The sequence below is a fragment of the Megachile rotundata genome, chromosome 3 (assembly GCF_050947335.1).
Source record: "Megachile rotundata isolate GNS110a chromosome 3, iyMegRotu1, whole genome shotgun sequence".
NCBI classification, from domain to species: Eukaryota; Metazoa; Arthropoda; class Insecta; order Hymenoptera; family Megachilidae; genus Megachile; species Megachile rotundata.
Window position 1 is genome coordinate 8,457,010 of NC_134985.1, and position 24,801 is coordinate 8,481,810.

Sequence of the window (24,801 nt, forward strand, 5' to 3'; positions counted from 1 at the left end):
TCATCTCCGCTTTCGCGTAGACTCGTGATGTTAGTGTTTGTTCTTTCCACGAGGTTCCTGTCAATTTCAAAAGTTCATCTCGCGAAGATGGCGTTTAAATTCCAAGTATGGTAGAATCGGTCAGAGAAAGGAATTTGTCGTTTGCAAAGCGACTCGTTACGTCCGACTATTATGCGTCTTGCGAGGCAACCATTACAGAGTGAATACAAATGAGCTTCTGATGGCAGAGCAGTCTCCTACAGAAATGAAGTCGTATTTCGTCGACCGAAGTGTTTTACATACATTTGTGATCGTATATCGATGTATACGAGTTTTCGTTTGCAAATGTTTCCGTGCCAGAGAAAACGGATTGCGAGAATATCTTCTGGATACAGAAAATACTTTAAATAAGGTCAAATGAGCAAAACTGTGCGTTCCTGTTAAATTTTAAATCATGGCGATTGATAATCAAGTTTATATAGTAATTGTTAGTACTATATTATATATAGTAAAATATATTTTAATAAATTTTAATTGTAAAAATAATATCGTGTAACTTTTATTTAAAACCGATGATGTGTATCTACAAATATTCACGAGAAGATTATGATAGAAATTTGTAAATCATAGTTAATTTAAAATGTATAAATCATTAATGTTATTAAATGTTATTTATGATGGTAAACAATCCGGATGGTAAACAGTCCATTTATGTGTATAATTTAATCGATAATGAAATGGGTTATGAATTGTGAATATGCAATGTTGATGATCTTTAAATTGAAAATAAAGTCGTACATATTGATGTTGTATAACTTGTAGAACTGTTGTGCTAGATTTTGTAATTTTTAATTAAAATTATAGATAGCTAATTGCCTATGTTTTAATTGATGAAGTGTAGGTATTAATTGAGTTGGCTTTAATTAAAAATTCTTTCATTCTATGAATAACTTTTACTCTTAATTGAAGCATCCCTAATTAAGAATAAAAATTCGTCAATACTAAATCTTATCTCTTCATCAAATCTCAAGCACTACATTAATGTGCTATGACACTATAAATAAAAATTATGGTTGTTCAAAATGACCAACATAATGTTTACAAGATCTCTAAATAAAAATTAAATTTTGATCATCAATGTATGGACATTTTCAGTAAGAATTCAAATTCGTCTTCACTCGCGGGAGATTTAATTAAAAAATATATTTGTAACTTTGAAGAGACGTGGTTGAACAAAAAATTAAATTTTTACCGTCAATTAAAAGTTTCAATTAACGGCACAAAGTTAAGAGGTAATTAAAAAAGTCCATAATTGAAATTAATCTTTAATTAACGAGTTTGAATTAGAAACTAATCTTCAAGTTTTAATTATAAAATTATTCATTAAAATGTACACTTCATTATCGCATAATTTAATAAATAGAAGAGGTTAAACAGATGTTATCTTAAAGTTACGAATGTTGATAATAACCGCCATTAACATGGACGCCATTTTGTATTCTTATACGCGATAATATTCTTGCCCGCCATGTTTTGACATTAACATTAAAAGTACGTATACATTTCGAGATACCTGTGTTACCATCGAGACACCCTGTATCTATATTTTCGACCCATTTGTTTCGTCTTTACACTATAATCGATATTTTATTTCAGTAAATTCAATGTAAAACGTATAAATGCAGGTATGGTTCAAAGGTCGCGTCTTTCTCTTTTTAACCGAATCTTCAAGGGTTAATTACTCTTGAATCACGAAAGACTACAATCCTCAACCTGAAAACAAAGCTAATTAACAATCAGTTGTAGAAATTGACTCGATAATTAGTAGAGCAATTCTTCATTGATAGTCGATAGCGATTAAATTTTAGAAACACCATGACGTGCGCGTATTCGGGGGATGATAGGTATTCGGCCATTTTCGTCAGCGCTCGGTTACGCTCGGTCTTAGCTCCACCGCCCGGATCCGTCAGTCTCGCGCATAACTTCGGAGTGAGAAGGTGTGTTCGTTCGTCTTGCCGCTTCGTTTTCGACACGGAAAAAATCAATCGTATTTTTGTAAACGACGATCATTGAAACGATCGGCGATCGCGTCGTTAGTAAAGTCAGCGGGACTGTCGGGTAATAAGCGAGTAGTGTGTCGAAACGATTTGTCAGTGATAAACAGTTTGGTGGCGAGTCCTTCGTGATCGATTCCTGTGTGCATTCTGTCAAGGTGTTTTCTACTATTCCCCCGTCAGGATATTATGCTACCGATCGTGTGTGTCGCAAGATCGTTTTGATTCGAGGGGCACTCGACAACAGATCGCCGGTAAAATGTTACCACAGACCCCTGACATCATTCCTACAACTTTGAATCAGGTAAGTGACACAATTTGTACTCGCGGCTCATTTTACTCGTCTTGCGTTGTGACCTTCAACTAGAAAGTCTGCTTCTTTCGCTACGGTCAGTGTTTTTTCCTTACTATGACAGCAAAAAGCGGACGGTTCCGTTTGTGACACACGCGAGCGTTTTGTTTATGCCTTCCACGAAATTTCTTGCCACTCGTACGCTCCATTTAATACGGTCTCCTTTTCGCTTAGTCTGCAAAAAAATTTTGTGGAACACCACAACGTGACTTGTCAACTTTTATCGAGACGTTCGCATGGATGTGCATTAATACTGTGGAAGCGACGTGACCGTTTGATTTTATCGATTCGCTAACGTGACATGTTCACGATGGTAATCGTCGAATACCGATTGCGAGATTTAACGTTTGCATAACTTTGGTTCTTAGGTTTCACGAAACACGAACGTGTAAATTTCAGGATTGCGATCGTTTCAAATGTAGGATTTACTTGAGGATAAGTAGTCGGAACAAAACCGCTGAAAATCATTAGCGTTACCGATGCTCATTATAACAGCACTATAAGGGTGTCGAAGCAGCGCGCCACTCCTGTCAAGATGGCGTGGAAAAGACAAATATTTGCGGTTCCGTAGTTGCTCGTTCAAGAACATCGTCTTGTGGGAACAGAAAGTTCTTTATGTCACATCACATTGTGTCAATATCATATCCTTTTCAGCTTCATAATCGTCATTGATAATTAGCATCGAATGACAAGTTGGTTGATCGATAACGTTACACGAATCGATTAATCAAATTCTATTGTGTTATTTTGAATATCCCGCCAAGTTGCTCGTGTCTTATATAGGTCTATGGTCTCTTGACTTATCTTGGGTGTTCGATAAAACAATATAATTGTTATTGTCTTTAATTTCGATTGATTATTTTTAAAATTATGCAAGAATAAAGTAGAGTGAAATTATATCGAAATGATAATGCAATCGAAATGTTTTTTATTCGTAGAGAATTTGTCAGTTATTGTTGCGCGGGAATTATGAAATTCACAGGCTTTTTATTTTTCGGTATTATTGAGGGAATTTTTTTATCACAGTGGCAATATTTATTTACTTCCTTAATTTTTTACTCGGTTTATTTTTTTATTACGTTCTGTCACTTATATTAATAAATGGAGTTGTTTTTGATATTACTAAGATTTCTGTCTGCACGTATAGAAGTGCCCTACTAATTAAATTTACTACAATTTTTATTAATGCTAAAAATCAATATACGCGCATTATTGTATTATTTATTGACATTTACTAATTTTTTATAGAAAAAATTTTTACAAGCCAACTGAATAAAATAGATTTTTATAAATGCGAATATTTGTATTTCTATTACACATATTCATTCGACTTGCACAATTTTTCGTAACACTATTTGCTTGTGTTATTCGTGTGCAATAACTACACGAGCATTAAGCACAACGTAACTATCAATGTTATCGATATAATCAACATGATTGCCGTTCTTGAGGTACACTTCCAACTCCCTCGGTAATTTTCTGCTACGAAGAATGAGATAAACATGCAATGTTTATTGTGCTTTGATCGTTAATCACTTGTGAACTCAATTACCGCGAACTTTTGATCAGTTTTGCAATTGCATTCTTACTATTTTTCGTTACGTTGCTTCGCGTTATCTTGTGGCATTCTTTCCGTGGCGCCTGTTCTTTAAGATAATTGATTAGACTCGATCACGTTAACGGGTATAACCGTATACGTATTTCAAGCATAACGTAATCATCCGTATTCCATCAATAGTCTACGCCTTAGAACATTTATCTCTCTATAATTTCCTTTGATGGTAAAAAGAGAATTGTCGGCGATCAGTTTATATTTACGAGTCGATTTTCTTGTAAAAATGATACGAGTGTAGATCAAATTTCATATTCTCTTATTTACCAGAACACTTTAATTTTTTCTTTTAACCTTGCCTTACAATATCGTGACGCACGCGACGCACGTAACAAAAATGCGACGAATCTGGCTCACATTTTTACCACGATTCAATTTCATTTAACTTCAATTCCTACTACCAATGATCGCCATATAGAAAACGTCCCTAACATTTAACACTAGGTTTACGGACATTTCTTATATACCTATCTCTACGAACACGCGTCAATTTGACGCAAGAACGAATATTAAAGAAAAACAACGACTTAAAATATAATTAAACACTAAAAGTAAGAAATGAAAATATGAGATAGTTATAGAAAGTTTTTATTATTCAATAATATTTTAGTTCTTTACTTCAATATTCTACATTCATATTTTTACTTCCCTCTACTCTGCGAACCGCGATTTGTACTGCGACGCCGGGTCCGAACTCGGCATACCGGCTGAGCCGACCGCGTGCGACTCCGGACTAGCGAAGTCCGTCGTTTATAAGGTATTGTCGGTGCATTCATATTTATTATTGTTGTAATTTTTGCCTGGGTAAAACTAATTTACTAAAAATTTTATTTACATTACGATCGCGTGAAATTGACGCACATCCGTAGAGATAGGTACACCACATAGCAAATTTCAATATTTCAAGGCCTTTGAAGAAAATAGACCTCAATATATATTTACCGCGTTCAATGGATAAAAGTCAGTACAGTAAAATAAAAATGCGAACGATTTTTATAATTTTCCTAAAACAATTCGTCTCGAAAAGAACAACGTGCCGTTGCCACCGTTTCGATTGTATTAAACTGCAATAATTCTCGTCAATGAAAACAACAGAAATATAAACGCGAAGCTAAATATTCAAATTTACTTTTTAATCCAATCGTAAAGAAACAATAAATTAATTTGGTTAATTTAAATATAAGTATAATTGACAACTACAATTTGTATACACGCTACGAAGCATTTTAATGCCGCAGTTCGCTTTTGAATGCTTATTAATCTTCTTGCTCCATTTTTCATCTTCTTGAAGCCTCATTCAAAACTGTCTTTATACTTACTCATTTTACATTCGTGCCAGGGGATACATTCATACTTTGCTACATTCATTCTTCTAATTAGCATAGTCACTTGCTGAGTTTTCTGTTAACCACGTAAATACTAGTATAATTCGAAGAAGAAATCTGCTAAGATGATCTTCATTCTGGTTTCTTGTGCTTGGGGATTTAATTCAGTAAAATGTTAATATTCTCAAATTCCCAAATCCCCATATTTCAAATTTCAACATCTTCAAATCTTTTAAATTTCCAAGTCTTAAAATTTCAATATGATCTCCCAAATACTCAAACGCATAAATTTTAATATTTCTAGAAACTACAAAAATTCGAAATCAATTATGACTAACAGCACGAGTAAACACATGAGTGCTACCGTCTCCAAAAATAGCGCATTGATTAATTTCGCAGTGTCATTCAATTTTCCCGGTACTTTCGATGACTTACGTATCTCCAAGTGCAAAGTCTGTTCATTCGCGGATTTCGTCGAAACTTCCGAAACACTCGGTTCAGGTTTATCGTTCGTGGAAGGTGCGTGACGTAGTCGGTCAGAGAATTCTTAAGGTGCGTCTTATCGATTGTTTCGAAAGCCGACGACAAACGCTCGCAACGTGTCCATAAACTGACTTTATTTTCGAAAGGAAATAAATGACACAATCTTGGTGGAGTGTAACACCGAATGCACTGGTACACGCGGTGAACGTCCTCGAGCTTCTTATTTGATGATTATGAACTATTATCTATTCTGAAACGATTCTTCGTCATTTTATTTTACTTATCAATTTTATGACACAAAGGTTTTCGTTTCTTATGTTTACTTTTTGGTGATTTGCTAGTACTGTATAAACAATAATATAAAATTTCGCGAATGCCGTGGGTTAACAAGTTATTTATCCCCATTATCTGCGATATTATTGGATAACAGTAGGTTTAAAGGTGTTTTGGTATCTCGAATAGTGTTGCACATATGCTGTTGCTCTATTTATTTCATGTAAATGTCCTAGCGTCCATATGAGCCCCAACAATATGTACCCCAACAAGAGCATGAATAATTAACAATTCAGAGGAAATATTGTTAATAACAGCATTTCAGCTCATTTTCAAAGTTTGAACTAATCAAAATGAAGATAAAACATTCATTACATTCCTTTGACATTATGACACTCTATTTTAAAATAACGTACATCTTGATTTGAAAAGCAATAAACGCTCCGAATTCGATAATAACTAAAATATTTAAGATTAATCACCGCGTTCGTCAGCGAAATCGCATGCATTCATTCTAGGGTCAACATCGTGAAGATTCCATGCATTATTCTGATTATATCTGACATAGCTCTGTCGTATAAATGCGGGACTAAAATTCTAACTGTAATAGTACTATAAATTATCAAATAAAATTAAGGAATAACATTGATAAATTAAAACACCTAATTCATTTTGTACACCTCACAGAATGATATAAGCAAATGAAAAATATTATTTCGTTTCAATATGAATTAGTTAATATTTCTTGAATTTGCGGGAATTATTACCTAATATCATTGCAAAAGAAGAAATGTAATAAACGTTCACAAATGATATCATCGTGTTAATTCCGTCGGAGAATGGCGAAGTCTTTTTTTAGCGAGTTGTACACCGCATACGTATAAGTGAGATCGGAATCTGCAAAGAACACAATCGTAATTTGCATAACAAAAAGTTGCGAAGGAAATGCGATGAATTAATACAGTAATTGTAGTGTGGTTCGATCTCGTATACCTGTTATTTCAGCTGTAATTATTAGCCGTTTGACTATGGTTCAGTAGTTTTGACCTTGAAACCATGAATAACATCAGGCAATAAAAAGTTCAGGTAATCAAATTTTATTAGCAAAAGTGGATATAATATTTCTTGGATTGCCAAATTTAACTGATATCAAAATACCTAAAAATGATGAAATTGAAAAAGGTGTACCGACACAGGTAGTGAAATAGATTACATTTCGAGGCTTAACTGAGGAAATTGGTGACGCAGTCAGAAAATATTCGTCACCTGAACGTGGAATTAGTAAAATTGTAAAAAGAGCAGAGAGACTTTCTCTGGATATTGAAAAGGTGGAAATTCCTGTGCTCGTCACAGCTGACGCATAGAAACTATAACTAAAAGTTTGTAATGGAAAGTGATTCATTTTACTCATGGTTAAAGGTTAGACGGAACTGCTGATTCATGGCGGAAGGAAATTATTCGGTGTTGCGCATCAGATTGTATGATTAGAGAATGTTGGACATTTGGGGATGTGAGAAATTTGGAAATTTGGAGAATTGGGAGATGGGGGATTTAGGAAGTTAGGGATTTAAGAGGTTGGGGATTTAGGAAGTTGGGAATTAGGAAGTTGGGGAGTTAAGAAGTTTGGAATTTAAGAAGTTGAGGAATTACGAAGTTGAGATTTAGGAAATTGGGAGTTTTGGAAGCTGGGGATTTTGGAAATTGAGAGTTTTGGAAATTGAGGAATTAGGAAGTTGGGATTTAGGAAATTGGGTGTTTTGGAAGTTGGGGAGTTAGGAAGTTGGGGATTTTGGAATTTGGGAGTTTTGGAAGTTGGGGAGTTAGGAAGTTGGGGATTTAGGAAATTAGGAGTTTTGGAAATTGGGGAGTTAGGAAGTTGGGAATTCAAGAAGTTGGGGAATTAGGAAGTTGGGATTTAGGAAATTGGGTGTTTTGGAAGTTGGAGATTTTGGAAGTTGGGGAATTAGGAAGTTGGGATTTAGGAAATTGGGTGTTTTGGAAGTTGGAGATTTTGGAAGTTGGGGACTTAGGAAGTTGGGGATTTAGGAAATTAGGAGTTTTGGAAATTGGGGAGTTAGGAAGTTGGGAATTTAAGAAGTTAGGGAATTAGGAAGTTAGGATTTAGGAAGTTGGGAATTCAAGAAGTTGGGGAATTAGAAAGTTGGGATTTAGGAAATTGGGTGTTTTGGAAGTTGGAGATTTTGGAATTTGGGAGTTTTGGAAGTTGGGGAGTTAGGAAGTTGGGGATTTAGGAAATTAGGAATTTTGGAAATTGGGGAGTTAGGAAGTTGGGAATTTAAGAAGTTAGGGAATTAGGAAGTTAGGATTTAGGAAGTTGGGAATTCAAGAAGTTGGGGAATTAGGAAGTTGGGATTTAGGAAATTGGGTGTTTTGGAAGTTGGAGATTTTGGAATTTGGGAGTTTTGGAAGTTGGGGAGTTAGGAAGTTGGGGATTTAGGAAATTGGGAGTTTTGAAAATTGGGGAGTTAGGAAGTTGGGGAGTTAGGAAGTTGGGGATTTAGGAAATTCGAAGTTTTAAAAGTTGGAAATTAAGGAAATTAGGAATTTAGAAAGTTGGATATTTAGGAGGTTGAGTGGTTTGGAAACTGGTGAGTTAAGAAGTTTGGGATTTAAGGTGGGGATTTAGCAAATTGGGAGTTTTGGAAGTTGAGGATTTAAGGAGTTAGGAATTTAGGTAGCTGGAAGTTCAGAAACTCGGAGGTTATGGAAATTATGAATTTGGGAAATTATAGATTTAGGAAGTTGAGAGGTTTGAAAATTGCGGATTTATGAAGTTGCCGAGTTAGGAAGTTACGGATATAAGAAGTTGAGGAAATTAAGAGTTTTGAATGTTGGGAATTTAGGAACCTGAAAATTTTGAAACTTAAGAATGCTTTTGCCTAAAAATTTTCGTTTTTAAAAATGAATACTAACTTCATTTTCAATAACTTCATTTCCAATTCAAAAATGAATACTCAATGATACTAACTTCAAATACATAACACTAATTAATTATTGAACTTTTCTAAAATGAAGGACCAACTTCAAAGAGATTTTTATCATGCATGTTCCATGCAAACTTCAGTCGCTCCGACTCGTTACAGAAGATTCCAGCAATTTGAAGCGCACATGGTGATATCGCAAAATAAAAAAGGATTGTGGTTACCTCGATACCGTAATAAACGAGTTTCCACAGGGGAATCCAGAACGAGAGACAAAAATTGTCACCTCAAAGTGAATTAACCTTAAGCGAGCAACAGGGCATAAATGTAGCCAGTTACGTGGTTCAACTAGGCCTGTAAACCAGATTCGAACATTTGAATATTAATGTAATTCGGCTTCTAGAATTGAATGCTTGGAATATTTGAATGTTAATGAAATCCGGGATTGAAATTCGGATACTTTGAATATTTGAGCGTTAATGAAATTTGGATTTGAAATTCGAATTAGAGGTTGGCGATTTAGGAAGTTGGGAATTAGGGAAGTTGGGGATTTAGGAAGTTGGGAATTTTGGAGGTTGGGAATTTAAGAAATTGGGGAGGTAGGAAGTTGGGGAGTTAAGAAGTTGGAATTTAAGAAATTAGGAGTTTTGGAAATTGGGAATTTAAGAAGGTAGGGAATTAGGAAGTTGAGGATTTAAGAAGTAACATATGCATGTATGTATGAATGTACACTACCGTCCATAAGTATCCGGACACAAGCGAAATATGCATTCGCGTTGCATGAAAGTTATTCAAGTATCTGCAACAGTAACTAAAATCGATTTTTTTTCTGCGAAGGTCAGAATACTGGAACGTTTTTCGATTGATAATTCTCGTTTGGAACTCATATCTCGATGGAAAAGAAGCTACAGACGAACTAAACCGAAACTGTCGAGTGCATAGCGTTACCTCCATTCGTATCTCCATTGAGGGAACCTAAACATCTACCAACAGTTTACAAACACTTGAAACATATCGAAGAACCCTCTGAATACATTCTGCCCCATAAAAATGAAACACAGTAGAAAATAAAATTTTGTTTAGAATCGAGAGCGTTTCATTAGATTCACAAATTTGGACTTTGTACTGCTGGACATGAATTTTACTTTCACACTTTCATTGTATAATTTGTACTTAAAAATTAATTCTATTACGTTATGACACCTCAAAAAAGATAATAATAATTATTACAAATGATATGATAACCCTAAATACCTTTCGTACAAAGTTCAACTATGTTTTATGTAACGAAACCAAGTGACCGGATACTTATGGACGGTAGTGTCTATATTTAAGAAGTTCGATTATTCGGTGGAAATCGATCGCGAATGATATTTCACTACAGATATCACTGTAAAGATTTTCGAATAAAATTTTGGTAACTACACAAAATTTTGTGTATATCCGTAGTGAAATATCATTCGCGATCGATTTCCACCGAATAATCGACAGATCCGATACACGTAACGGTGAATAAACATCGACTCTTGACCCACTTTCGTATTGTGTCAATATTTCATTCATTCGTCTCGCACGTCCGACAATGAGTAATTTTGTGAAGGATCCGGTGCTCGAGGATTTTTACGACGTAATCCAAAAAAATCGAAAATTCTCACGTGTCGGAGATTTTTTACGGTTCTCATTTTCTCGCTTTCTCTGTGGGACGAAATTATAAACGTCAGCGTTGCGGGAAAATATGAGAAGTAAATCCATGGAAATAGGCGTTGCTCACGTTCTGGTTTCTCGAATTCTCTGCGCGTAAATTACTTTTGCCGATATCGATTGCATTAATCATGTGAAAGTGGAGTAGCATTTATCGAAAATTAACTCGGTATGTTACAATTGCATATTCACGAATTCTAAATAATTTATTTTTCGTCGCTGCTCACTGCGCGAAATATCACCTATAAATACAGGGTGGCCCAATTCTGTGCCTTTATGCTGTTACATATTTTATTTCCGAAAATAAAATAGAAATGTTAGAATGTCACAGCTATGTCATAACACAGGTTTCAAACACTTTACTAAAAAATTTATGACAAAAATATGAAATGATTGTCTGCTTTATATACAGTAAACATTCGATATAACAGAATTTCTCGAGTTTGATCTTTTATTTCTTATGTTGATAGCCGAATGTAGAAAAGAACGAACGATAGAAATGTCCGAACGCCGAACGTAAACGGAAACGTACGAACGACCGACGTAAACAGGAACATATCTGCGAGACAATTCTAATGCAAGAATAAAACTTTTTCTTATCGATTTTTTATTATGGAACTTTTGTCAACATACCTGTAACATGTTCCTGATTAAAATCTGACCAAACAGAATATAATTTGAAACATATTTGTCAATTCAAGCGTTCAGTTTATATCGAAGCTTTATTGTAATAATATTCGCGGGAAATAGACGAGTAATGACAGATCGGGTAACGTCGTTTCCCTTCGGCGGTATTCGGATAATCACGTGACACGAGAGTCGAAATACTTACATGGCTAAAATGTCTAAATACGGCTAAAAAATGTAATACAGGTATAATAACAGTATTTCAGTTATAATAATTCGTCTTTAAAGGTCCGTTTTTGATTAAACACCCTATAGATGTCAAGATGCGGCGAACGTTTTCGTCATCAAAGAACGTAAAAGCCCGACACAAAGCCGTGATAGCAGAGAAGTCACGGTATTCGTGACGAGAGGTCGAGAGCGGCATCGTTAATACATAACGTGATCGTTAACACAAAACACGCGTCCGAAGAATACTAAATCTCTATCATTAAAGTTCCTCACTCTTTTCACGACGCGAATAATAACGACGAGTCTCTTTGCATGTGACTTTTTTATGGTAATCGTTGATTATTGAAAATGGAAATATTTCACTTAATTTCTCGCGGTATATTGTACACCTCGATTATTACTATTCTAATAATAATATAGTAAAACGTTTAAAAATTTATACTATAATTAAATAATAACTTACTATATCTAAATGATATATGATATTATTATCTCATTATTATATAATGATAATAATAATAATTTATTTCACACAATGGGTATTTACTCACTATACAAAACATAGTTATGTACAGGATACTCAACGCTGGCAGCAATTTTTGCTTGTACATTTCTAACAGTTACCGCTATCCTTTCATCGAAAGAATCGTACCCATTTAGTTAATTACAAAGAGATCGTCGGAGATTATAATGTCACATTACAAAAGAGATTGTCCGAGATTTCGAGCGCTTGCATCGGTTGATCTAACTTCCGAAAGGTGAGACCCATTGCTTAATGAGATTTTGCGAGCAGCAGTAACGCAATTAGGGGTGGTCGTGTCCTGTGATTTCCAGGATAAACGCTGCCCCCGTAGCTTTTCAACCCGTGTTTCACCTCTTAATCGTGTTGTCTTAATGTGTTTTCATTTATTTGCACTCGTGCTTAAGTGTCAATTAGCTACGTTGGACCTTGAGTGATAAGGAAAAGTAGATTAAATACATTTTTCCTTGTCTTATGAGGTTATTGTGACAAAGTCTACTTGTCTAATTGCTATTTATTCTTAAATCCGTTCTTTCAGATTGTACGCAGCAATAATTAACAATGATTATACGATAAGAACTTTGATGTCCTAATATTTCTAAGTGGCCTGTAGGTTCAATAATTGAACAACACCGATATGTTCTTACTTATCAACGTCGAAAATATTTAGCGATAATTAAACACCGCAGTACTTCAATCGAAGTCCTAATATTTTTAAGTGGCCGTAGGTTGAATAATAGTGTAACACCGATATGTTTCTAATTATTTTTAACGATGTTCAACGACTTCGTGTCTACATGTATCCGATGTTCCAAAGCGAACAACGTGTCTATGTATCCGATGTTCCGAAGTGAACAACTTCGTGTCCATTTCGTATCTATCTTTCCGATTGCTTATTTCGCAAGATGAAGGCTCGGTGTGGTCGCACAGTTTTTACGAACAGGGCTGAGGAAAACAGTTCTAATTTCTATCGGGTACACAAATTCGGGTGGATATGGAAAACCTAGCGACATATGCGGTCTGGGCATTGCCCAAAAGTGACCCAAGTAATAAAACCAAGCAACCTCGACACGAATAGGAAGCAGCAAATAAAGGACTCTACTACTAAGATTAAGGGTTCTGACAACCAAATACGGATGATAATAAATTGAAAATATTAGGTAGGATGTAATGATTCTTTGGGTGTTGCTACTATGGGTAAAGCTAGTTGAACCTAAGCTAAGTGTACGGAGAAACAGAAAACCAATTTATTTGAATTATTTGTAAGATCCAAATAAAATGTAATGTGAAGGCATACTCGACGTGGAAATGCAAAGGTTTAACATATTTGCTCTGTACTTTGTTAAAATCCTACATCATACCAGAGTAACATCACTTATTATAATTAGCATCACCTCTAAATCTTACTAATTAACATCATAAAACATCGTCCAATACCCACGTGAGTCACAGTACGTTTTCATTTTCTTTCTGAATCATCATAATTAAGAGCTCGTAGCTGGCAGCGAAACCGAATAAAAACTGACGAAATAGGTTAATTGCGTCTCAGCAATTAGTCCGCTATTCGGTTGAAGAAAATTTCCTCGATATATATTCATAAAGTTCTATGTAAAATGTATTCGATTCATCGAGTCCCGTATAAATTCGCATAAACCATCGATTTAAAGTTGGAAACTGTCGAACCACTTAGAAGTTCGTCCCAGTTTTGAAGAATTGGCTGAAACTTACAATTCTATCTGGTTGTGATTTGATTCGAAAACGTTTCTCCGTTTAATCTACGTCGGATGTATTCGTCATAAGTTTCTTGAAACAGACTTGAAAGTTTTCTTCAAATGCAAACATAGTGTACTTACACAAGAATGCACCTTGTGAAGTTCAAACATTTGCTTGTTTCAGCCGTTCTTGGAAGATCTCTTGTACTTTCTTTATTTCACAATTTTTCAATTAACACAATTTGGGTGGTGTGCTGATTTATTTATTCTTCGAAGCTTATTTTGTTGGATTGGCAATTTTTGAAAATTAAAATTAGTGGTTAGTGATGTTCGTTTCTGGTAGAAGTGAAAAGACGTATCAAAGAATTTTGTGGAGAAGGTAATTCCGCAGCATTGGAGCGAAACGTGGGTGGATTTCTAATCTATCGTGACATTGACCAGGGTAGAAAGGACCCAGTTGGGGTAGCTGGAAAAGCCTGGAATCGATCGGTCTCGGGGCAAGCAACCCGTATACTCCACCACCGTAGACGTCTTTTCAACGCACCCTTCTCCTTTTTTTTTATTTACAATCCGGAAATTCGCAAACATTTGAGGTAAATGCACTCGTTAGTGACCGATTATTTTAATTCCGTTATGTACAGTAATTAAAATAAACCTTGAAACATCAGTTAGAAATATTTTATTTATCCCTTTGCTTTCTTAATTTATTTCACCTACCAACTTTTTAATTTACTTTAATCTATGAGTAACCTTAAAATCTCAACAGGTCTAAAATTTCTAAATTTTCTTCTGTTGTTCTCGGTTTTTCCATAACATTGCATCGAACATTTTGCAATAATTTCCTTACACCTGACACTTACATTTGAAAATATAAGACGCGTATTTCACTTCGAATTGGTTTTCACACGCTGAAGATAAGACATACCGGTATCCCTATCTCCGATCAGCTTATAAATCCACAAACCGAAGTGGCTTATCCCTTGTAAGGAATAGAGAAAGAAAGCTGATAAATCAATATCAGATAGCAATAATTAACAAGCGGTTGCGGAACCGAGCTGTGGCAATCGTATTAGAAATTTCGCGATTAATTGGGCATGGAGGTATACTGAAAGGCGCGGTACAATTAAAATGAAGGAGCTCTCGGTGCAGATACGATTTAAGCTTGTTTTATTTATTACCGGCATGCATTACCGTGTCACGGCGATAAGAGAACAAAGGTAACGTTACTATCGTGCGTGCACCTTGAACAGAGAAGCTTGTTGCGCCATTGCTAGCGAGAAATCTTTATAACACCGCGATTGTTCTCGCTCTCTCGGCGAATGTTTCGCCGTTTAGTTAGCAACAAGTAGTCAGGCCGCCTTGCTCCGTTTTGCGATTATACGTGAGCGTGCACGACAATAGGAGGTTCGTGAAAGTGAGCGAACACGGGATCGATTTTCCCTCCCGAAATTAGCGAACTTTCGGTCTGTATCTCCGGTCGGGGTCGGTGGAACTCATTTTTCGATGGAGTATGGAGTTTGGAACGAAACTTGCGAATACAATGTGAATGTTGAAATATACAAATATAGAAATATGGGAAGATGGGTGTATACTCACATATCCTCATATGTATGGGGATATCCTCATATGTATGACCACATATACATATGATTCACATATGCTTATATGTATGAGGATATGGGAATGTGAGAATGTCTACAAGGTGTTAAAATCAATGTAAAAATATGAGAATGTGGGTATATGCCCACGTATCTTCATATATTTGAGGATATCCACATATGTATGATCACATATCCATATGATCCATATGATCCACATATGCTTATATGTATGAGGATATAGGAATGTGAGAATGTCTACAAGGTGTTGAAATCAATGTAGAAATATGAGAATGTGGGTATATGCCCACGTATCTTCATATGTTTCAGGATATCCACATATGTATGATCACATATCCATATATCCATATGATCCACATATCCTCATATGTATAAGAGTATGGGAATGTGAAAATGTCTACATGTGGGTGTTGAAATAAATGTAGAAATATGTGAATGTGGGTATATAACCACACATCCTCATATGTATGAGGATATCCCTATATGTATGATCACATATCCACATATCCACATGATTCACATATCCACATGATCCACATATCCACATATTCACATACCCACATATCCTCATATATGTGCGAATTTCGTTGAATAAATCAATAATTCAACGTCAACAAACTTGAAACTACAAATTCCCCAATTTAGAAATGTATAAAACCCAGTTTGAAACTCGAAAGTCCAAGAATTTGAAAATGAAACTCGACAAATTCCCAAGTATAAATTCCATACACAGTAAGGTTCCATACGCGAAATGCTTGGTACATTCCATATACATCCGGGTTCTATCTCTATCTTATCTGCCAGAATTCCTTCTAAAAAAGTCCAAATCGACTTCTTTTCCGGCAACCCCCGCAAAGTTAAGAAACGCACTCGTCCGAAACTTATTTTTTCGCGAACTGCGAAACGCAGAGAAAAGTTTTAATAAAATTCTCTGCCAAGATTCTTCCTTTCTAGCAGGAACTTTCCTGTATTTGAATGTATTCAGAGGAGCCGCGTTTGTCCGAACTTCTGCGCTGTAAAACTTCCATTATGCATTTCTTCCAGTTGATTTGATGCTTTATTTAAGGCATTAAGGGGTCATTTCGGTAATACCAAAAATTTTGGAACTTGCTTTTGTAGTAATAAGTTAATCTACTTTAACTCTTTGAGGCACAGGATTTCAGATCAAAAATAGACCCATGTTGCACAGGAATTTTATCAGGTTTTAAATAAAACAGAATTGGTATATTTTTATTAATAAAGGTATAACATTATGTAAAAATATAACAAAATAGTAACAATTAATTAAATTTTTAAGAATATACAACATAAACAATAGAGAAAAATTGTTTTTTGTATTACTCCACAAGTTGTATGGTGGGACAAATGAAATCCCACTATACTTTCATCATTTGCAAACAAATTTAACCATTGATTTATATTATAAAAATCGTTACTCGCTTATGAAGAACTAATTTTTATAGAAATTAACTTACCTTTGCGATTTTTAACATGAAACTAAGAAGAAAATGTGAGTGCAATATACTTTTCGTTTATAACATTTGCTCAGCCGGTAATTGCATGTTGAATGTTGCCAACACAATGAATACATTTGTAACATTATTTGAAAACATTACCAACTGCTTTACGTAAATAAGGCGAAATATAAACCTATGAACATGCAGCTACTGCAAGATTTCTTGCAATAGGGACTAAAAATGGTGGGACCAAAAATGTCCCACCATGCCGTGAAATACGTCAAAAGGGCGGGACATTTTTAATCCCACTGTGCCCCAAAGAGTATGGGATGATTATATCATGGCAAGATTAATGTAATCTTTAAATAGTTTTTATGTTATATTGGAAGATATAAATATGGATATGTGATCATAAATATAAATAGCTCAATAACAATATAACTACATCAGTATAGAATATGAAAACACAATAATTTTAAAGGAACTCAGCAAACATTATTTTCTTTATGAGAAATGAATGTTTATTTTAACAAAAAGAAGCAGATGAACAAATGCATTCTACAGTTTTAAAATTTAGTTTCTGTGATGTAGTCTTTCGTACTCCGCATGTTGAGCTCACGTATTCCTATGTGGATACATTGGGCTCATTATTCCACATTATTATCTCTGTAAAATTGTAAATTATAATACCACGTTGCACTAACGAGAAACATGTAACCAACGTGAAACATGTTTCATATTACGTACAGTCAAGAGCATATCTAGCTTTTTCATAGAAAATATGGCAATGAAGGGTAGAAAACCCACATTCGTTGCTTTTCAGGAATTTTGAGAGAATTTCAAAAATTGTACATAGGAATTTGGGGATTTAAGAGTAGCAAAATTTTTCATATAATATTTTGTGTTATATTTTCATAGAATATTTAGAAACTAAAATATACAACCACTCATTCTAACGATATAATATCGATAAAAGCGATATAATAATGTATCAACACAACGTAATATAAGATATGAAATCTGAAACCAGTAATTTTCGATTGGTTCTAGAGTAAATATTCCATGTTTGCGATAACAATCTGTTTTTCTAATTAGTACAAAGTGTGTCAGTGGAAGCTGTTATCGAAACGTCTATTCTTGAATACCGTATAATATATTTAATATTACACTTTCACTAGAAAACCAATATTATCAGTTTAAAAAGCGCAACTTTGTGTTCGCAGAAACCGATACGCTGGCGGTAGGTGTCAACACGCAAGAGAGAGTTTAGAAAGTACGTTTGATTAACGAATGATCTATATTAGTCTATCAATATACGCAGGCTGAAATTAATTTCTCGTCCATGTTGAACGAGTATACATACGGGCCGGAAATTCGAGATCCTTGAAAATTATTAACTCGATTCTGCGGGTGCCCACTTGAAGTCAAAATAAAAGCACGTGTCTCGATTCAATGCTCATGTTCCTTTAACCTTGTATTGTACTTCAATATTACTTCCTTACAGAACGTTTGTCGTTCTGAATTGAACTTTAAAAGTAAAGCGTAAACCCAAACCTTTCAGTGTCGACCAAAAGACTTATCTTGGAACACCGAAATTAAGAAATTTAGCAATGTCTGACAAAAAGATCATGTTTAAATATTCACTTGCTATTGGGACAGAGAAAGGAGCAATTTACAGCAAACTATTTATATTTGCAACTAATTGTTCTATTACTTGTTCACAAATTAATTATCCTACCATATTTAAAAAAATTGTGTTTCTTCTTTCTGAAGCATAACGTATCTATTTATTTATACGTATCGTATCTATTGGTATTGAAATATCGGTGGTGTGTTGGAATGTCCATCAGTGCGATACAAAGACTGTAATTTTATCTGTACTGCATAATTGAAATTGTTGGAGGTCTCATGCTTGAGTACAGGTTTATACTGCGAAACGTAATACGAGCAACGATACTCTAAAGACGATTGATCGAACAAGTAACCCTATACTTCACCAGGTAGTAACACTCTGCCCCAACAGATCATATGATCCCGTCCCTTGAAAGCGTAATCGTAATTGATTGCTCTTAAATAACATGATTATTTGAATGCTTGTACTCTACGAGCGCTTCGTTTCAAAATTTAGTAATAAAATTAGAAGTAGAGGACAGATCTTTGACTTGTTCGCTTCTCTTCATTTTTTTATGGGGAATAGTGAAAGATATAAACTACACCAAAGAACGCTCAAGGAAAAATATTAGATCTTATGCATTAATTTCAAAGGGAACAATAAAAAGGACTATTGCATATTTAACAATAGGACATTTTTTATATACTTATCTCTACGAACACGCGTCAATTTGACGCAAGAACGAATACATATTAAAGAAAAACAACCACTTAGAATATAATTAAACACTAAAAGTAAGAATTGAAAATATGAGATATTTATAGAAAGTTTTTATAATTCGATAATATTTTAGTACATTACTTCAATATTCTACATTCATATTTTTATTTCCCTCTACCCTGCGAACCGCGATTTGTACTGCGACTCCGGGTCCGAACCCGGCATACCGGCTGAGTCGGCCGCGTGCGACTCCGAACTAGCGAAGTCCGTCGTTTATAAGGTATTGTCGGTGCATTCATATTTATTATTGTTGTAATTTTTGCCTGGGTAAAACTAATTTACTAAAAATTTTATTTACATTATGATCGCGTGAAATTGACGCACATCCGTAGAGATAGGTACACCACATAGCAAATTTCAATATTTCGAAGCTTTTGAAGAAAATAGACTTCAATATACCTCGTTCAATGGATAAAAGTCAGTACAGTAAAATGCGAAACTCGAATATTCAACGATTCAGAAGCTGAAAGGAATTCCGCTCGGAGTTATCAAACGTTTATCGTTTCAATTGATTTCGGCATCTAGAAAGACAAATGCTATCAAGAAGAATAGAACATAAAGTTTAGCCTGATTGCCTCGTGACGAGTCGCTTTATTTATTGACACTTAACCTCTGCGACAATTTCCTGCGTGCTTTCAGAGTTACGATCTATACTTATGCAAGCATAGTCTTCTTGATGCGAGCATTGGCGTAGGTTACCGGTCGTAAATCTTGCGAAACTGCGACGTTCGGCTATTAATTTTCTAACTGGAACATTATGATGATTTTAAACTCTGCTGATATAAGAATGTTTAATGGCTCCTTCGAAATAATTCATATTTAGGGGATACCGGAGTCTATAATTTATGTAATTTTTATTCGAGTTACATTATTGTTGTTATATCATTTTTAATGAAATGACGAAAAGTTATCTTGGTCTTATTGATGCATTTAATTTCATTGTCAGATATTTTTTTTTCTTTTTAAGTATATAAGCTTGTAACTTACGTGTCGTTCCTTGTTTTCCTTATCTATAATTATATTTAAAGTTTAAAGTAATTCAACATGGTTACTCGCTCCCTCGTCGACAGATAAGTGGCAGAATTGACAAACACACTTATCCACTTTGTGAGCTGCTCATTTACATTTAGCAATTTCTAACAATCAATCATTTTAAATCATATTTCACCCAATTTTTTCGCGTATTATTTCTTCAACGGTTTTAATAACAATTTCGCAACATAAATGCGATAAATCGAAAAATGTGAACCTCACGCAATATTTATACGTTTAACGTAAATTATTGCGAAAATAAAAACCGTTCCCAGAGTGAAATTTCAAACAATCCATACACAAGCACCAGTGCATATATTTTTGCTTGCGTGCAGATGTATTGTGACGCAAAGAGTCATTGTGTGGTTTGATCGATATTGAACACGTTGAAAGAGAATTGGAAAAGTGAATAAACATTCCAATTAATAGCGAATCACAATGAAACTCGAGCGTTTATTGATTTATATCGTTCTGTTTACATATGTGTGATTCAATAAGAGCGTTCAGTTATTTCCTTTGATATTGTGTCATTAAAAAACATGAATGACTGTGAGGCAAGAGGAACGAAATATTATGTATGCAGTTTTATTAATGTTTTGTTTAATTAATATAATATTTCGTGTGTTGTGTTATGAATATGATGAAACAATATACTGTGCAATTTTTGTCTTTTGTTAAATTTTATAATTTTAAATATGAATGAATTTTTAGTTTTATTATTATCTAATAATTATGTGCATAATATTTCAATATTACACAATTTCAAAATTTCAAAATTTCAATATTACACAATTTCAAAATTACAAAATTGCAAAATTACACAATTTCCAAATTTCCAAATTTCCAAATTTCCAAATTTCCAAATTTCCAAATTTCCAAATTACAAAATTTCCAAATTTCCAAATTTCCAAATTTCCAAATTTCCAAATTTCCAAATTACAAAATTTCCAAATTTTCAAATTTCCAAATTACAAAATTTCCAAATTTTCAAATTTCCAAATTACAAAATTTCCAAATTTCCAAATTTCCAAATTACAAAATTTCCAAATTCCCAAATTTCCAAATTTCCAAATTTCCAAATTTCCAAATTACAAAATTTCCAAATTTCCAAATTACAAAATTTCCAAATTTCCAAATTTCCAAATTTCCAAATTTCCAAATTACAAAATTTCCAAATTTCCAAATTTCCAAATTTCTAAACTTCCAAAATTCCAAATTTCCAAATTACAAAATTACAAAATTACAAAATTACAAAATTACAAAATTACAAAATTACAAAATTACAAAATTGCAAAATTACACAATTTCCAAATTTCCAAATTTCAAAATTACAAAATTTCCAAATTTCCAAATTATAAAATTTCCAAATTTCCAAATTACAAAATTTCCAAATTTTCAAATTTCCAAATTACAAAATTTCCAAATTTCCAAATTTCCAAATTACAAAATTTCCAAATTTCCAAATTTCCAAATTTCCAAATTTCCAAATTACAAAATTTCCAAATTTTCAAATTTCCAAATTACAAAATTTCCAAATTTCCAAATTTCCAAATTACAAAATTTCCAAATTTCCAAATTTCCAAATTTCTAAACTTCCAAAATTCCAAATTTCCAAATTACAAAATTACAAAATTACAAAATTACAAAATTACAAAATTACAAAATTACAAAATTACAAAATTACAAAATTACAAAATTACAAAATTTCCAAATTTCCAAATTACAAAATTTCCAAATTTCCAAATTTCCAAACTACAAAATTTCCAAATTTCCAAATTTCCAAACTACAAAATTTCCAAATTTCCAAATTACAAAATTTCCAAACTTCCAAATTTCCAAATTTCCAAATTACAAAATTTCCACATTTCCAAAATTCCAAATTTCCAAAATTCCAAATTTCCAAAATTCCAAATTTCCAAAATTACAAAATTACAAATTACAAAATTTCCAAATTTCCAAATTTCCAAATTACAAAATTACAAAATTACAAAATTTCCAAATTTCCAAATTACGAAATTTCCAAATTTCCAAATTACAAAATTACAAAATTATAAAACTACAAAATTACAAAAATTCAAAAATTCAAAAATTACAAAATTACAAAATTTCAAAAATTCAGAACTTCTGAATGCGAACGGTTTTTGTAATTTTCCCCAAGAAATTCAAAATGACGCGTAAACCTAGATAATTAATTATCGCTCGTTCGAGCACCTTATCCCAGTTAATCTTTCAAAAATCTTAACATCAGTATCTTTGTTCTCCGCGTAATGCGTCATTAATCACAATTAACCAGAATCCTTTGCTCACACAACAAAGCAACCGTGTCGGATTAAAAATGGATATCGCGGTAATTACCGAGAATCTCATAAAAGTTACGTAACAGCTATCATCATCGTAATCACCATTACTCTTCCCTTTGTCATTCGACGAGCGGTAATATCGTCGAGTGCGGATGAACGAATTAACGATGCACCAACGGACATCAGCGCAGTCACAAAGAAACAAGAAAAAAAAAGAGAATAAAGCTGTGACGCGAATTTTACGTGATCGTGAATGAAACTCGAATACAGTCACGTATACTTCACGATTCTGGTAATTCGTTCGGGTTCCTGTTATTACAGCTGTGATATTCTGTACACGGCTCGTCGACGATAAGCAATTTCTTGTACTCCAAAATGCAGAATATTTTTTCACGAGTCTTGACTCGTGATTGTGCCTCATAATTCGAGTTTAAATCTTTGTTTGTCGTAACGCTTCGATTATGATTTGCATTTTCGAAATTTCAGGTATAATTTATTATAACTATTGCCAATTACAGAATATTTTCTGTTTTGCAAAATATTTAAAAATGGCAGAATTATGACAATCCTTTCTGGAAGTGTTTTGGCGCGTCTCGTGAATCGGCGTGGGTTCTAGCTTTAGATAGATTGGTCTGAAGCAAGTTTGCAGACAACGTTTCGAAAACTAACATTCACAGTTAGTAGATGAACCTCAGAAATGTGCAAAATATGTAAAATTGAAGAAATAGCGCGTTTTTAAAGAAAAACTTTGAATTTTATTGAAAATTTTTGCAATGTTTTGCAATAAAAAGGACTCTAATGTTCAATTTGTTTCATACATTTAGGTTCATATGTTAGACAGTATTGTCATGGATATGTGCAAAAAATTTGAACGCGATTGATAAACTAGTTTTTGAGTTATCAGCCTTGCCAATTTTAAGAACGTAGTTTTGAGAAAAACGCGTTTAAAGTTTCAGTCCTCCGCAATGAACGCGTGTATACCCGCGGCGCTGATCGGCCATAACTTCAAAAGGGCTTCGTATTTCACTTTAAAATTTTGAGACAATATTTTTAAGATGTTACACTAATATTTTATAGAAAAAAAAATTTTGTAATTTTTTAAGATTGTAAAGGTATTGACACCCTTAAGTAATAGAACTAGTTGCAAATATATTTTGCTATAAATTGATACTTTTTCTCATATTAAGCAAGTGTATATTAAATATGATCTTTGTCAGACATTACTAAATTTCTTTAATTTCTCTTAACCTCTTCCCGTACTTTGACGAGTCTGACCTGTGACGTACTTACAGCTCAAATGTGACAAACCTTATTCACATTTTGAATACTCTTCAACTTGAAATTTAGGTCCAGCTATAAGTTGCATTATCAAGGATCCCTGAATATAAAATAGTTACAAAATTTTAATTTTCTTTGTTCGTTTTAATGTTATATCAATAGTTAGTCTTGACTGATGCATCTGTTAAATAAATGCCACGGGAAGAGGTTAAAAATTGTTTTATTGTATGTATTTATGGTATTATAAGAAATGGAAGTACCATAGTACCTGGATCTATATTTTTATTTGTAAAAATTGTGAAAATTGAAGATTTCAAGATTTGGAACTTTGAGGTGTTGAAATTTGGGAAATTAGGGATTTGAACATTTGGGAATTTGGGGATTTGTTAAATTAGTGATTTGAGGATTTGAAAGATTGGAAATTTGAGGTTTTGAAATTTCTGAAATTTTGGTTGTAAAATTTTGAAATTTGGACGCGTGTTTGTAGAGATAAGTGTAAAATTAAAAATTAAATAATTGAAATATAACTTGAAAGAAATGGAGATAAATGTGACATATAGCATTAGATACTAATTTCGAGTGGGAGTGAGTAACGATAGATGAGATTCTTAGAAAATAGATATCGTGTTTATGACTTTCGAAATGACCTACGTTGAATGATTATTTTAGAAGATAATAGAATATCACAATTATCGTATTTTTTTCTTTGTCTTTTATATTTTTACCATCTTGTCACGATTATACGGTTAACTTACGTATAACATATGTCAGTTTTGTAATTCTTTAACATATACATATATATTTGTAAAGTTTTAGAGTTTTTGTGTAGACATTACGCAACTGCGAAAAACTTAGTTTTGTTAATTTCGTGCTATTTTAAATGTGTTAACAAAATCCTTTTATTACTTAACAGCT

The 24,801-nt window shown here is 33.5% G+C and overlaps 1 protein-coding gene across 4 annotated transcripts in view; it reads left to right on the forward strand.

The window, feature by feature from the left end:
* Positions 1-1,928: 1,928 nt before the first annotated feature.
* p130CAS (Serine_rich_CAS and FAT-like_CAS_C domain-containing protein p130CAS) overlaps positions 1,929-24,801 on the forward strand; it is a 162,369-nt gene continuing 139,496 nt past the window's right edge. For 3 of the 4 annotated variants that reach the window (XM_012288249.2, XM_012288250.2, XM_012288251.2), the window contains exon 1: positions 1,929-2,337. Coding sequence is in view for 2 of the 4 variants with exons in the window: in XM_012288250.2 (XP_012143640.1) it covers positions 2,293-2,337 (45 nt within the window). In the remaining 2 variants the exon portion in view is untranslated. The remainder of the gene's footprint in view (positions 2,338-24,801) is intronic. The other variant, XM_003704600.3, reaches the window with a different exon arrangement.